This window comes from Festucalex cinctus, chromosome 15 (genome assembly GCF_051991245.1).
Source record: "Festucalex cinctus isolate MCC-2025b chromosome 15, RoL_Fcin_1.0, whole genome shotgun sequence".
NCBI lineage: Eukaryota > Metazoa > Chordata > Actinopteri > Syngnathiformes > Syngnathidae > Festucalex > Festucalex cinctus.
The window spans coordinates 12,053,563-12,070,129 of record NC_135425.1 but is presented as its reverse complement, the minus strand read 5'-3'; the positions used below and the strand labels follow the sequence as shown (position 1 = coordinate 12,070,129).

At 40.5% G+C, this 16,567-nt stretch overlaps 1 protein-coding gene across 1 annotated transcript in view; it reads right to left on the bottom strand.

Moving 5' to 3' along the window:
* The window catches only part of wdr70 (WD repeat domain 70), a 42,558-nt gene that overhangs the window by 18,930 nt on the left and 7,061 nt on the right, over positions 1–16,567 (bottom strand). The window contains exons 9-10 of the mRNA XM_077498139.1: positions 14,911–14,987; positions 8,077–8,251 (exon numbers count right to left, since the gene is read on the bottom strand). Coding sequence (XP_077354265.1) covers positions 8,077–8,251; positions 14,911–14,987 — 252 coding nt within the window. The remainder of the gene's footprint in view (positions 1–8,076; positions 8,252–14,910; positions 14,988–16,567) is intronic.

Below are 16,567 nucleotides of genomic sequence, written 5' to 3'. Positions count from 1 at the left end.
TCCAGACTGGAAGTAACCCAAAACAAACAATCCGGCCCTCTTTAACACGTTAGAATAAAAATAACTAGAATAATTTGGCCGTGCCTCCTCTTAGCCTTCAAGAGGATGCTGCCTGTGACTTAACTTGTATCCGAGGCAGATAACAGCGATCGATCATTAAGAGACGGCTGTGAAGCAACAGCCCGTGGAAGTGAGCTTGCTAACACCCAAACAAACATAACCTCGGTTTATACCGCTACAATTTCATTAATTCTAAACGCAATGCAAATAAACGAGTGAAAAGAGAATGGGGCAATATGGGCTTTTTTGTCTCGGAAATGCGGATAAGGAATTTTAAGTGCGGCGAGTGCCCGTGACAGATAAGATAGAGAAGCATAGAGAAACGCTAGTGTGGAGAGTGTGAGGTGAAAGAGTGATGTGCCCTCACGATACTGGAGGGAATTGAGGTCATATCAGACTTGCAAAGTAAATGGAGTGAGGTTATTAACCGAGACAAATTAGATAACCGTGTCACCTTGAACTGTAGATAACCACAATTATTTCCACTTTTTAGAGGCTTTGCCTTGGACACTTTGTCTCGTCTCTCCAGGGATGATTTTATTTTTCCCATCATCATTTTACTTGCATTACCGCACAGACTCATTTGACTTTCATTTTTTATCTCTCATTATCTACTGCCTTTTGCATAGGCCAGAATAAAAGCCAAGGGGTCAGTTTTACATAATGAAATGGCATTTTGTCAGCGTAAGGCAGGTGTCGAGGCTGCAAGTGTAAACTCAGCTTCATTTGACTTCATTTTAGCGCTAACTCTCATGATCCCATATCTCCTCAGACATGCATTCTTGCTGGTTGGACCTCGAACTGGCTCTGTGTTTGGGCGAAGCGCCTCACGGTTGAAAAATTGTGGACAAGTGGCGAAAGTCCAATAGCGCTGATATTCCCCGATCAATTGTTTATCTTGGGTTTCATCTGACAACAAAGCTTTATTCCAAGCCTTCTCCTGCTTTTAACTTTCTTCATGATCATCGTCACACCAAACGAGAGCAATTGAGAGTAATTTTGTGTTTTCCACTTTGGGATATTGCCAGTAATCGTTGTCAACTTCTCGCCAAGACTTTTGTTGAGGGTTTTGTAACATCAAATCCTTATGCAGGTCTAAAATCCTGTCCTCAACATCTTCTGACGATCTTTAGTTTTCTCTGTGGTGGTTTAGAGCTTTAAGGGTCAAAAATTAATTCCTAGAAGACGTTTGCCTTCTCAGCAGTTAGATGATGAGCATTGGTAACTGGTTGACTGTGCTCAGCTTTGTGCCTTTATAGGCAATCCAATGCATTTTCTAACTTTTATATTGTCAGCTTTCACGAAGACTGTTCATTTCTATCAGTGAGCAAATTTACAAATTCAGACATTCCAATATGAATTTTTCCAAAACGTGAAGCCCAATTCACACTGACGGCGTAACGGACGCGGTGCGTTTTCCGTACGGCCGCCGTACGGATACCTGAAGGACTGCAATTCGCACTGCTTGCGTTGCGTGTCCGGAAATCTGCTCCCGACAGACCACGAGATCACGTGGGGTTCACGCTGGCGAGTTGAGTTCACCCAATAACAACAGTGTATATAGAGTCCTATATGTAAACAATAGCCACGCTTGCCTGTTGTCACATCGAAATCTGCTCCCGGTAGACCACAAGATCACGTAGGGTTCAAGCTGGAGAGTTGACTTCACCCAATAACAACAGTGTATCGTCTTATTTGTAAACAATTGCCATGCTTGCCTGTTGTCCAATCGATATGCTTTTTGGACATTATTTCTGGGACTTCTACCATGGCTGTTCTCCATGGGTAAGTACATTTTGTGTTTAAATTGTGTCATTTTGTTGTGTTTAATTTATTCTGAGCTCATTTTTTGTCTTAAATGTCCGACTTATGTCATGCTATGCAGCTAGCTAGCTTCCCTCCCCAAAAAACTATTTCGCAAACTGTTTTATTTTGATATATACCGGATTTAACTTAATGCGAGACGCTCGATTTCCTGTCCGGCTCGAATAATTTCTTCAGCTTCATGAAAATCCGCATGTGGCATCCGGAAGAAATAATACACTTGCGGAAACCTTCCGCAATCATTCCGTACCGCAGACGCACCGCACCGAAGCTGGTGTGAATTGACACGTAGACTTGAATGCGTTCTATCCTTGCGGATGCACCGCGTCCGTTCCGCAGTCAGTGTGAATTGGGCTTTATCGTCTAGTAGACCGTTTGGGCTGCTGCATGGGTACATCAAGCATATGGACATGTTTCATCATAGATACACTGCCAAGTACTAATATTTCACATAACTGTCCAAATGTTTTATTATTCATATTTATAAAATGTACAAAGAAGAAAAACTCATGTTCTCCACAGGCACGGGTTTTTTCATGTTTAACCAGTAAGTTATGAGAACCTGTTTGACCCATCTTTCATCACGATCTTTTTTTTTTTATTTGATGGCTTTCTTGCTAAAATGAATACCATCTGTGGTTAGCACCCGCTGTGTTTATGCCTCCTTTTATGTGGTAGTCTCCTGCAAGGTTACACTAACTTAAGTGTGCATTTTGCGCCTGTTCAGCAGTGTTTCCTCGACATCTGTTCAAATGTTTAAGATATACAGTACACTCGTGCGGCAGATAAATGCAAAACCTTGTTCGTAAATTGTACAAATCGGAACGGACAAAAATGACAGGAATGGCACTCCGTGGAGACATTTTTCAGGCTGACTCATCCGATCGTTCCACCCCAGTCCTCTGGGTGGCGGTAAAGGCTGATTAAAATAAGGTTAAGATGTGTGAAGCAAGTTCATTCAGTCAACGTTTGATACATGACTCTAAATTCATTATCAGTGTAAATCAACAACTCTTCGTAATCTGCTATGATTGATAATTATGCCTTAAAAACTCCATTAAAAGGAGTGTAATCGACGTTAAAGTGAAGCCGCGTTATAATGACTGTCAATCAGAGGTGGTGCCGGTAATGGGCAGTTACATACACCCGTCTATTTCTGGCCCATATACTGTTGTTGTGAAAAGGCTGAGCGTTTATTTACTATTCCGATGTTGGCCAGTGTCACTGGATGCCAGGGCGTTTGCTTCCTGTGATAAGCTACATAGTCGCCCATGAAACCGGACCCCACGCCGTTCGGCACCATGTGACAACCTCTGCGAACCGTGCCCTTCTCTCTCGAGGCCGTTGTAGTCTCGGACAAACCAGTGTGTCACTGTCACTGACATGCTGTACTGTATATAGAAACACGTGCATGGCTAGGAAGTAACAAAGTTGAACTATATTGTCAGGAGGACAATCTCAAATGGTAGCAGTAATGTGCCGAATTAAGCTTGTCAAGTGTCAGTAGACCCAGAAGAACAATACATTATTTTTATCTCACATTTTTCGTGTCTGCACATTATATGGAGAGCAAATTTTCTTATAGTGTTTGTTTAGAGGTACGATAACTAACTGATTACCAAATCAACCGATAATTATTATAATTAGCCATTAATCTCTGAGACATTGTTCAATTTATAATTACTCAAATCCTCTGAATTTCAGCCTGTCAACAGAAAATATCAGTTCTGTAGTCCTCCATAAAAACACCGATTATAATTGTGTCAATCAAAATAAAACATTTGCAAACATCTGTGTTTACTCTGGAAAATAATGATCAACAATTTTCTGACGTTATGCACAATCAAGTAATTGAATCATTATCAACTTATGTTGAATTGTGCACAATCAATTTGAAATGTTTTTGAATAAAGGGAAAGAAATTGATTTTTTTAAATCCGATTAATCGATTAATGAACAAAATAACTGGCAGATTAGTCAATTATTAAGATAATTTTTATTTTATACAAGACAAAATCTTGAGTCTAAAAAAACAATTTTGTTTTTTTTAGTAAAGTCTGGAACACATTAATTGTATTTCCATTCTTTTCATTGGGGAAAGTTGATTTGAAATGTTCTTATCACCCAAGAACAGCTGATAACTCAAAGTAAAAAGTAGAAGAAGCGTGTGAGTACTTCTGTCCACAACAAACATCCATGGTGCTCCAGTCGCCATCTAAACACGTTGAACGGTGAGAGTTGATAAATCGCAGAGGGAACAGTGCGTCGGGTTTCACCAGTGATACCGGCCGACCGCAGGGGCCAACTGTTCTCGCCAAGTTATCCGAGTATCATTATATGAATACCCTCCCTCCACCGCCGCCACCACATCAAAACCTTTACAAGCACACACCTAAGAAGCATTCGACGACGGCCACTGTGCAGCCAGTAATGACATCTCACGCTGACCTTTGTTACTTTGTGGAGATCAAGTGGCCAAACCGCAGCCGCGAGACAGCTGCTCGGATCTTTCATGCAAGTCAACAAGTGGTGATAGTGAGGCAGCGTATATGCATTAGTATCACACTGCCCACATAATCTGACAGTGTGCTCCCTTGAAGTTACTGCATCGCCAACATGCTCGGCAATGAAGAATTCCTTGCAAATCTTCTTTTGTGGGTTAAAACTTGGGTTGCCTTCCAAACAGAGCAATCTTGGTTCTTTCCAGGGTTAGGGTACTTTCCAAGCCAAAGAGTAAATCTGAACACTCACTGGTAGAAAACCGGCGTTAATACAATGGCAACAAACCCGACTACTGTTTTATATTCCAAAAAAATTTTACTAATGGAAGACGATCCAACCACTTTGAACCTCACAACACAGATGGTTATCATCAAGCGGTCTTTAGTTTGTCATTAGTTTCTAAACATTTTCGTTGGACTTCAGAATAATACCGAAGCTTCTTCTTCAACAGATCGCTGCACATACAAACGTCTCATGGGGAGCGTCGTTTTTTTTTTTTTTTTTTTTTTTTAACCAGTCACTGGCCAACAAAAGTGAACATTTTAGAACAACCCCAGGTGTCTAGTGACGTCTTCCTCAAAAAACACAATTGTTTTGAAGGCATGGTCCCTCACTACTCATCGCACCTCCTCTGCAGGACCAATAACAGACTAAGTAAGACTTTCATTACCCTGACGATCAGAAGCAAGGATACGTTGTGACTTGTTAAGCGCCAAGTCTAAAAAGAAAAAAAAATGGAGAGCACAAAAGCCCCGACAAAAACAATTAAAAAGTCAATTTCCCTGTAGAAGCAATCACCTTTGCGTCATCCAAGCCAGCTCTTTGGGGGTCCTTCCTTTGTAATGTGGAAATATCTAAGACCGTCAATAACCTCATAACATTCCACCGATCTCTGGGGTAATGTTTTGGAACCAAGGCCTGCACCCTCCATGCACCGTGTATCAAGAGGCCTTTTTTCTCTGATTCAGGCCGACCCGATCGAGGGCGGGCAATTACTCGCTGCGTGAGTTCACCGGGAGGACCGACTGGACTGGCCATCGTAGGATTAATCAAGCCCATGTCACCCCCAATAGCGCAGCTCCAGATCAAGGTAGTGCACATGATTGATCGTGATTGATCTGCCCCGCATATTCTGACCATGAGTAATACAGGAGACAGGCAGACAAGGGGGAGGGCAGCGGCAATAAAAGAACAAGGTTGACTCCTTTTTAGGCTCGTGGCTGAATTCAAGTCAGGTTCCTGATTAGGGCAGAGGGCATCGGTGAAAATTCTTGAGCCATTCAGACGGGGGCAGGCTCCAGTGGTCAGGGAACAGACATGACTATTGTGAGCTGCTATGGGACGCACGGTAAATATTTAGCTTGGACAAGGAGTGGTCGTAAATTTTCAGAGCTTTAATCCAATCTCCCAGGAGTGTGCTGCTACGAGTGGAATGAGGAGAGAAATCTTCACAATTGTGACTAATGAAAGCACAAGCCACTCACGACTAAAACTACTGAACATTGTTAGTGTTGTTATCTGATTACAAAGTTGACAGCCGAATGAGTAATTATGGTGTAGCCTACTTCCCATTCAACTAATCAGGATTAGCCCCTCGCTCTAATCGAGCCGTTCCGACTCGCTAGCTACAGCTTAACCGTCACTGTTCTTGAATGAAATAACAGAAGCGGCCAACCTTATCCGCACGAGGAACTGTGAATGTAAAGGCGAAGAGAAGGCAAAAGGAGGGCATAGGAAATGTTCTGCAAGGAATGCAATGTAAACAATTTCTTAAGAGCCTGCAGTTCATAACATACTGTATGTTTTGACAAGGGGATGCGCCAATAGTATTTAATTGTATTCTGTTTGTTGTTTGAATGAAACATGACTTTTTGTGGTGATGAATGACGAGTACTGAAAATTTCAGCTGCACTCCGTCAAAAAGGATAACGGTGCATCCCTAGTTTTAACTTCATTTATTTTATTTAATGTGGATCTGCAACCATCGCTCTTCTTTCTTACATGCATTACAGTACCTTAAATGTGATATTTTCGTTTCAGGTAACAAAAGTAGCTGTATATCTGATGCTAAGTTTAATTTTGAGCGGTAAAACAAAGACAAAAAAAATGACCAATCATTACTCAAAAAACTCAAGTCCAGCTATTACCATGCAGTCAAGTTTACTGTAAATAAACAGTAATGTTAAAGGTGGAATATTTTAATAGTTGTAATATTAAAAAAAGAAACAAAAAACACAATATGCCAAAAAATGTGTGGGGGGGGGGGGGGTTAGGGGGCTTGATTACTTGAGATGCATCCGTGAAGGTTTTGGCTGCAGTGAGGATGTGATATAATCCAAGATCCAGCATTGCCAAAATCAACCAGTGACTTCAGCATTCTTAAGGAATGGAATGTGACTGCTAATTGTGTACTAATAGTGGAAAATGTAAAGAGGGAAACATTGATTTGGCCTTTCATCAACTTCCATGCATATCAACTGAAAAAGCATGTCAGGTAATCCACTTACATAACAGCTTTTATTTTTATTTAAAAGCTTTATACTTTTATAGCAGAAAGTGCAGCGAGTCAGAGTGAGGCCCATGTGATGCGCTGTCCGGCCCAGACATGAAACATCTAAACAACTGTAGGAGGGAGCGTCATGAAATTTGGTACAGACATCCATAGTGCCCCGATGATTAATCCTAATGACTCCGGGCTTGACCTTTGGCGTTGCCTCTCGGAGCGCCAGCAGGTGACATACCCTGACAATGAACATCTGCTTGGATGGACTGGCCGACATCTTTTCTATGAATCCCAGATGATGTTTGAGAAGACTTTGATGAAAGCTCAGATGTTCCTGCTTTGGGATTATTTTTTAACAAATTCAATTTGGATGGGAGATCTTGAATATTTGTTGAAAAATTAATATATATTTCACAATGGTGAGAATTAAAGAGCAGTAACAACACAAATGCTACACTTGCCAATCTTGACATGATAGTGATGTCATTGTTGGCATTTTATCCAAAGCACTGCAGTGCTAAAATGCAGCTGCACAGTGTAGAGAATAAAAACAAACTCTGGTCCAAGCCTGGTCGCGGTCCATTCAATAAATTTTCATCTTCAGTTTTGGGCCCACACCTTTTAAAACAGCTTGTTGAACCCTGACCCCTCCGACTCTATGACCTCTGTAAGAAAATAAACCGCGTACAGGGGGTCCCTGGTTTATGACGTTTTGAGGATTCCCTGTACCCACTCAAGAGAAAACTGAAGAGAGTAACCCCCAAAAACAAACAACTGAAAGAAGCTGTGGTAAATGTTTGGGCCAAGTCCACCTCCAGACTTAAAACCTACAGCGGATTCATTTTTATTTTACCTGCTAAAGAGGAGACTCAAAAGAGAAAATAGATAATAGATAAGCGACAAAGCGGCTACAGTGGCCAAGTCCATCCTCACAATTAAACTCTACAGAAAATGCATTTTAACTGCAAGAGACAAAACTGAAGGGCGAAATCCCTCCAAATCAAGCAAACAACTCAAAAATACTGCAGTGACCTTTTCTAATATGTTTACCATTTGTATTTAATTGTTTTTTATTGATGGATTCTAAGTGTTTTTCAACACAAATAGTTATGGTAACTAACTACTGAGTTAGCAGAACCAATGCCCCCAAGTTGACAACATACAAGTGCAAGAAGTCTAAGACTTACACTGAGGTTTCTGTCCCAGATCTGGATGGTTCCATCCTGGCAGCCGGCCGCTATGAGCTTTCCGTCGCGGCTGTACGTGCAGCACGTGGGGGTGACCTTCTTCCCTTGGACTGAGCGAGGCTTGAACACAGACTTGTGCTTCTTTTCCGACGTCACGTCCCACGTTCGCACAGTTCTGCAGAAAAAGAAACGGGAATGTCATTGATCTTCAACTAAGAGGCATGAATCAAGTTCTAAAGAAGATAGCCGTCCAAGCATAATGGGTCATTAGAGACATCCCTGTGGTGATAAATCAGAGTCTTGAAGAGATACAGTGAGCATGGACATGTGGTTAAGAAGCTACATTTCACAGGTTGTAGGGGAGCAAACAGTAGATCAGGTTGATGGGCTTGAAGCCGCCATGGAACTCAAGTCTCGCCTACATCTGTTGAGCACACGCAAAACTCATTTGAATTCCAGTATTACGACGTGTTGGGATGGTCATCAAAAGTGAATAGTAAATGAATTGATTACTAAGAATTATTGATGATTGTGAGGACTATCAATTTAAAGGTGTCCTGGAAGTAATTGAGTTTGGAGCAAGAGTTTGGAACATTCTGAGGATTAAGTTTGGTGTTAGGGTAAGGGTTTCAGGTTTAGGCACTAAGTTGTTCAGAGGTAGGAAGAGCATTTCCACATACCTTGAATATTTTTAGCTGGCAGCTAACTGCGATGAAGTTGTCAGTGGAGGGACAAAGGTGACATCATAAATTTTACAAGTCTCCATTTTGACTATTCAAAGACTGAGCACAGAACAAGACTCCAAATGTTTCTGCAACCAACTGTGTGCTGTAGCGAACGCCAAGACCTTTTAGGTCACGAGGTCAGGCCGAGGTGCATAAACACACAGTCAGGGATGCTACTACTAACAGAATTCCTCCTCCGCTGCCGCCTAGAACGTTGCAGACGTGCACTCTCAAAGCCGTGTTTGGACAACGTCTAACAATGTGACACAAATGCCAGCTCAAGAGTTACGGCTTGAGTAAGAGCTGGCAAGGGTCAAAGAAAACTGTTTGATCCGTCGTCGTGCTTGAATCAACACAAAGCAAAAGGAGTTAACAAGGCAAACGAGAACAGCACTCAGGCCTCCACCAAGGCGGAACATTCCTAAAGATGTCCGTCTAATTCATTGAAAAAAACAAAATCTGACACATTCCACTCCAGTCCTGTAGGTGGCAGTAAATAGACAAAGTGCATATGTGAGAGACAATCAGAGAGACTGCTGGAACTGGACAGGATGACTAACGTGTCAAACTGCTGCCTCTCACTAACATCTCTGTTATGTTTACAGACCCAGTGCAACTGTCAAGACAATAAAGACATTGCAGACAGGAAACTGTAATGCTATTTATATCTTAAAGACATTTTCTCCAAAGTATGCTTGCTTTCACATTGGAGAAAACGGAGACATCTTGGAGTCCACAAGTTTCTTAAGTCTATATGTTCATTACAAGTTGGCTTTTTATAAGGTGGGTTTTGCGGTTTTGCAAAACTTGCTGTTCTCTAACAAGAAGCTGAACAGCAAAATCCACAACAGATGTTGGATGAATAAAAAATCTAAAGGATGTCTACTTCTATGCCTTCCCGTGATTCTTCCAATCTCTTGGTATCTCTGTGGCTATCTTCTTATGCCGCTTCCCTCTAAGAGTATTTCAAAAGCGAGGCATCTTTTTGAGTCACTCTGTAGAATGTGGATTGTTATGGAAAAGTAACACCGACTGATATATAGTATGTGGAAGCCAGCAAAAACATTTTGGTGCCGTTCCTTATCCCTGCACCCTTGTTTTCCGTTCAGTCAGCAGTCCCCTGTTTCCCCCTCCGTTCCCTCAACACAAAGGCTTCAGTGAATGTAATAAAATGAGGACCATACATCTGCATTCATGCGTGGGCACTTTATGAGGTAGACCAGCGGTTCACACATCAACTGAGGAGAGACAATTCCCCCATTGGCCTCCCAGATTTTATCCGTCCATCAGGTTACAGGTCTAGCGGGGGTGATGGTGATCATTTTGCCCGATGTAGAGATAAAGGAGAGATATTGTAGGTCTGCACAGCTTGCACAGGGTTATTTATTGGTCAGGTTCTGGTGACTGAATTTGCTGCATGATGGCAGGCTGACTGACTGGGGCTGTGTTTTGGGAAAGGGGGATTAGGAGGGATATTTGAGGATGCTCCATCCTCCATCATAGCTGAGCAGAATAAAGTGTGGAGGATTTATGAGTAGGCATAATGGCGCTCAAAGCAAGAAACGGAGAGAGAAACTACTGTGGTCAAAGCAATGTGATAGGAGGAGCGGATTTGAACTGGACAGAAATACTAAAACAAAGTTAGGGTCGGATGAGGTCAGAGGTTGGGAATTCAGGTTGGCTTGGATTTTGGCGGTAAAGGAAATTAAGGGTAGAAGAGTTTAGTTAGGTTAAGAAGGAAGAGGTTATGATTAGGCTTGGTAAAAATTAGGGTTGGTTAGGGGTTAGCGTTGGTTGAGGTGGTTAGGTTTGATTGGGATATAGGCAAGGGTTTCAGGGTTAAAGCTGCCGTTAGAGTGGAAACCAATGGCTTGAACTGGACTACACAACTAAAACAAGGTTATGGTTCAGGTAAGGGTTTTGGGGTAAAATATATAAAAACTAAGTAAGTTAGAATCCACTGTGGCCCAAGCAAAATGATAGAAATTCCAGAAGATTTCCCAGTCCCAGTGGCTAGCATTGGACTATAAAACCAAAACAAGACGGTCTAAAAATTCAGCTGTGACTTAAGACTGAACAAGGACAAATTCCCATTTCCCGCCTTAAAGGTATGGCATGTGTGTGTTTTCAGAATGGACATGGAAGACTAACAGTGTATGGCGGGTTATTGTCTGAGACGCACTGGACTGCAGATGAACCAGACGCTCAGAAAAAAAAAATCTTGCAGTGATTTTTTTTGCTGTTGATCCTCAATTTTTCAACCCTTGATAACACGAAATAACGTGTTTATGGACAATGGCCTGATATGTTCTTACAACAGTTCAAATCAGTATTTCAGTATTTCAACAGTATAATTTATGTCAGACGACTAAAACAAAATAATATTCCATGAGAGTGCAGACTATCATGTAGTGCTGTCACTATCAAATATTGTTAGAATCGATTAATCGACCCATTTTCTTCCCCCTGATTACTGTTTATTAAACAAAAACAAAGCTGTTTTGTAAATAGCCTGTCCCTCGAAAGGAGAGTGTCATCCCGGTGAATCCCGGCCGTGTGTTCAAATCCAGCTGCGCCCTTGTAAGCGGGCCAGAATGACGGGAATCCCAGGAAACATTCCTCAAATTGTGTCTTTACGGGTGTGAAATGTGTGTGCGTGACATATGGATTGCATTAGCTGGTGGCCATTCGTCCAATCTTCACTTGACTCCCTATAGGCTGTGTGTGTGTATGTTCACCTGGGGCACCAGGAAATAACATACAAGGAATACACGTCAATCCCGTTCCCGATGATTCTATAAATGCATCAAGTTTGTTAGCATTCAGAGACATAACAGCCCGGATGAAAGGCTTAGCTGGCATTTAGTAAAACCTCTACCTTGTTTTTGATGAGCATTAAGGTTTACTATGGTACAATATTTTCCCGCTGGTCTTTATGGTGGTAACTTGGGGAGCCAAGTATTTTTTTGTTGGTGCTTTTTTTTAAAACAAAAAATGTGGGACAATCGCCACCACCTGCTGTCACTACTTCCTTCCAGAGGAAAATGCTCTGCGCTAGTGAACATTTCCGAGAAGCCGGGTCGCAGCTGCCATGAATGAAAGTCGGAGCAACTGGAGCTTTAATTAAAAGCGTTTGGGCGGTCCAATGATCATGCTTAATAAGCTATTCACATAAACAACAAAAGAGGATCCAAAACGGCTCCAAAGACAGAATGCTGTCAGAATGAATGTTTAAAACGTATAGAAGGTAGTTTCAAACACCCGCTGGTACAGTTGGCCGACTGGCGTGCATTGAAGAAAAGAAAAGAAAGAAAAAAAAAAAAGAAAAAGGCTATTGATGACGAGCTTTGACAATATCAACATGTGTTCAATAGCCATCTTGTTTCTTTGTCAGTATATGATTCATTTACAATGCATGTGCAGTTTTGAAGGTGTGATTCAGGTCCACACCAGTTTCATTTTTACTTGGCTTAAAGGAGACATTGGGCATTTTTTCCCCACAGTCTTCAAGTGTCTTTATGTTTTCATCAAAATACCCAACAAATCTAAAAACTTACAGAACCCTTTTCACACTATTTTTTTTTAGCCTTCTAGCTAACCGGGGCAGCAGCTGAGATTGTAAGAGGTTAAAAAACTAGCTTCCATATAGAATGTAAAGTAGGAATTTTCACTCATGGAGGCAGCTCTACATTTTAAGTGCTGTAATTTTAATAGCATATTTTTCCTCATGGTGATCATACCGCCAGAATTTAATATTGGCCCATGCCTACTTCTGACAGTGCAGCCCTCGCACGCCCTTTTTCATGGCGAAAATCTCCTTGAAATGATTATTAAACTCTGAATCCGTGCTTCGCCCACATTCAATGCCATAGGTAAAAAAAGATTCTCAATTTACCGTCAGCCACCTGTCTAAGAGTACCTGCTTCCGATCAGTAATCATTTGCATAAAATCCCTTGTAGGAGTTGCTCAAAATAAAAGGAATGGATTTTGCACAAAATAGCTGCTTCAAAACAAAATGGCTGACTTCCTGTTCACTTTTTGGCACAGGTATTGGAGACTTTTCAAAGTGTCCAACCAAAACTAGCGTCGGTGGTAATTTTGGTTTCTATTTTCATTATATGTCACCAAGCGAGTCTTAGTCAATGTACGAAGAATGTAATTTGTACAAAAAGGCTGCTTCAAAACAAAATGGCTGACTTCCTGTTCGATTTCTGGCAGGGGTCTTTGAGATTTTTCAATGTGTCCAACCCAAACTGGTTTTGGTTGTAGTTTTTTTTTCAGCTTTCGTTAGATGACACTTTGTGAGTCTTGGTCAAAGTACAAGGAATGGAATTTGCACAAAATGGCTGCTTCAAAACAAAATGGCTGACTTCCTGTTCAATTTCTGGCCATAGGTTTTTTGAGACTTTTTCATGTGTCTAACCAAAACTGGTGTCAGTGGTTTTTCTTGTTGTTTTTTTTTACTTTCATTTACTGTCACTGAGAGTTTTGGTGGCTTGCAAAATTTTTTTGGGGAATATTGAAGATAACCAAAGGACATTAATTAATCAGAAGAGCAATAAATGATTCCATGAGGGCCAACACACCATATGTAGAAACACATTTGAAGCTGTGATATGTTTGTCACCTGTTAATATAGTGGGAATTGAACTTGTGCCAAGTGGTGAGGCAGGTGATGAGACGCCAACACTCTTTCCATCACCGAGACTCCCATCGAGCAGGCTGCACCTGCGGCTGCCTCCCCCACGCATGCAACCCCTTTTACGCTCGACAGGCGCTAACGTGCCAGGGGAGGATTTCCAGAGCCTCGACGAGAGCTAAACAAACACAAGTCACATCTGGGAGGCTTGCTGTGCCTGTAAACAGCGGGCAGAGGCCTTTCCTGTTTCTAATTAATAACCACCGCCGCGGCTTTCTAACGCTGCCTCTTGTCGCACTCAATCGGAATCAATGCTGCAGTCTTGCCCCAACTCACATTTTTAAAGGAGACATCGTCCGCATACATTTTGGATATGGGTGTTTTTTTCCATGAATTTGGAAGGTCATTTAAAGACTAAAAAGAAATGGACCTATCATGGAACCTTGAGGGACTCCTGACCACATCATTCTATTGTGATTATGATTTCATCCAGTTAACGGCTTTTCTGAAAAATTTAACTGAGTTCGTTTGGATAGTAAGAGCCTATCAAAAAATTATGGGTGATTGTGCTATTATGCTAATGATAATAATAATAATAATAATAATAATAATAATAATAATAATAATAATAATAAACCTAATTTAAAAATATATTTTTTAAATCAAATACACCTTTCGTGAGCTGCCTTTTCTCCATTTATTCTGAATTTTGCAAGATTGTGACATGACAGTTTGGCTAATTTACGTAATACCGATATTGTGGCAGTTTTAATATATATAAATGTTTTTATTTTTTTTTATTTTTATTTTTTACAAGGTTGTGTTCACTTTTTACACCCACTGTGTGTTTCAGTGGACAATTGTAAATCCCTCCTCTCAAGAGGCATATCCAGGATTAGAGGACTCCCTGCTGGTGGCAAAGTAGAGCTGTGTAGCTGCCAGGTAAGCAAGCTTTGCATAAACTTTGGGATCAAAGCATCCCTTAACTCTTTGCCCGCCAAAAAAGTTTAATAACATTTAGTAAAATCACGATGTATGCCGCCATAAACGTTAAGTGACGTCAACTACTTTTTTTTTTTTTTTTTTTTTACTATATCAGTGGTCAGTGCAACGTCCAAGTGCAGCACAGCCGGGTCAATGAGTTGTGAAATCAAAAACACCCACTAACTATGGCCAGCAGATGGCAGCATTGTATCTCTTTTCAATGGGCTGCCGATGTATTGAATTACTCAACTCAACTCAAGTTTATTAAACCTCGCAGTGGTAGCTGCTCGGGCCCTAACTAGAGCTGCAAATTACAATGAAACATGACGCAAACTGATGAAATAGAGTTTAGAGTTTTTTTGCTTCGAAAAATGAGTTAGAATCCTCGAAATCCGCTGGCATTGGGGGTTGTTTTTGATAACGTGTGGCAGTAAAAAGAGTTAAAGAGGCACAAAAAATAAATGCATAAAAAGAGTTAGGCCTACCCGTCATTGGAGCATGTCATGAACTCCTCTTTTATTTTGGGATGCCAGCTGCCGTCGTTGAGCATCGCCGTGTGACCCTAAAGAGAAGAAGCAGGCAGTTTAAAACAAAAACAAAAAACGACAAAACAAAAACGGAAAGAAAAAAAAATGAGCCCTTTGACTTCCCTGACAAGTGAAATGAGGTTATTTGCTTTGTGCTTATAAAAAGATATTTGCATGCTTCACTGCATTTGTCCTTAGTTTTCATACTTATTTACTAAGTGATAAATCCAGTGAGCTAGTACACAGGGTGTATAAGTGCATAAGTTGGTTGCGTTTCATCCTGAGCAATGTTTAAGCCAAGTTTAATGTACCTGCAGGCTATTTAAAACAAACGTCCGGTAGGAATTCTGCAAGATTAACGACCAAATTGGTCGTAAAAAAAGAAAAAAAAAAAAAAAAAAAAGTGTAAGTAAAGTGTGGCGTGACCTCTTTTCGCTGTTTCCTCTGCGGGAATTCCTCATAACAAATGATTCAAAGTGGAATAACAGAAGGGTAGCCCCTGTGCCCCCAACTTTTTTCGTTTCTTTTTTTTTTTTGTGGCAATTTATGTCGAAGCAATACCTGACCGATAAGTCAGACAATATAGCTATTAAAATAAACATAAATCAACCGATTTTTGTTTCCTCTTGTAAATTTTAGCCTAAGGAAAGCCTGACCAATTCATCGGTCTACATAAGCTCTTTTAAAATCAGCAAAAATCATCCAAATTTTTTTCTGTCAATTTCACCCAATTTTTGTTTTTTTTGTTTTTTTGTCAATTTTACCTGGAACAAGGACTGACTGATTAATCGGTCAATAGAGCGCTTTTAAAATCGTTAAAATCTTCCTCTCTTTAGTTTTTCCTCTGGTCTCTTGAGATCTCCCTAATCTGTTGGAATTTAGAGGTTTCTGGGGTTGGCATAAGATTCAGGTTTTGTAAACATGTGGGTGGCAGGTGGTGTTTAGTTGGTCCTGGATTTCACTTTGATTCATCTTTCTTTACTTTGACCTTTCCTCTGGTATCCTGACCTTCTGAACCTCACGACTCTGGTGAGACTCTGAAGTATCCGGTTAAGGTAAAGGGTAATAGGATTTTTATTAGGTGTTAGGTGAATTAATGAGTACAAATTTACACAAATTCACACGCACACAAATGTACACGTACGCACATTTAAAAAAGCGAGAGAGAGAGAGAGAGAGAGAATGAATGAACAATTCTGAGCTCTATCTTAATTAAAAAAAAAAAAAAAAAAACGTAAAAAAAAAAAAATAACATCGGCCAATGTTTTTTTTCCTGCTTATTTCAGACGATTTTTTTTACCTTCTCAACATAAATAAATTACAACAAACGGCTAAGATATATTGAGATTCAAAGTATGGAGCATACATTTGTCAAAAACATTGAATAACAATAAAAAAAAAATTAAAATCGGCAAATTTACTTTAGAAAATGTACTTGCACTGTCTCAAATTTTGGGGGTAAAATGTCACCTTTGAGAGCAGTCTTCGAGCCCTTATTATTATTTTTTTTAAATTCATCGTCCCATTAATCACTTATTCTGCCAAAAATCAGAATCAGCCTCAAAACTCAAGTAAACTAAATATTGAAAATTAAATGAACGTAAACACAATCAAA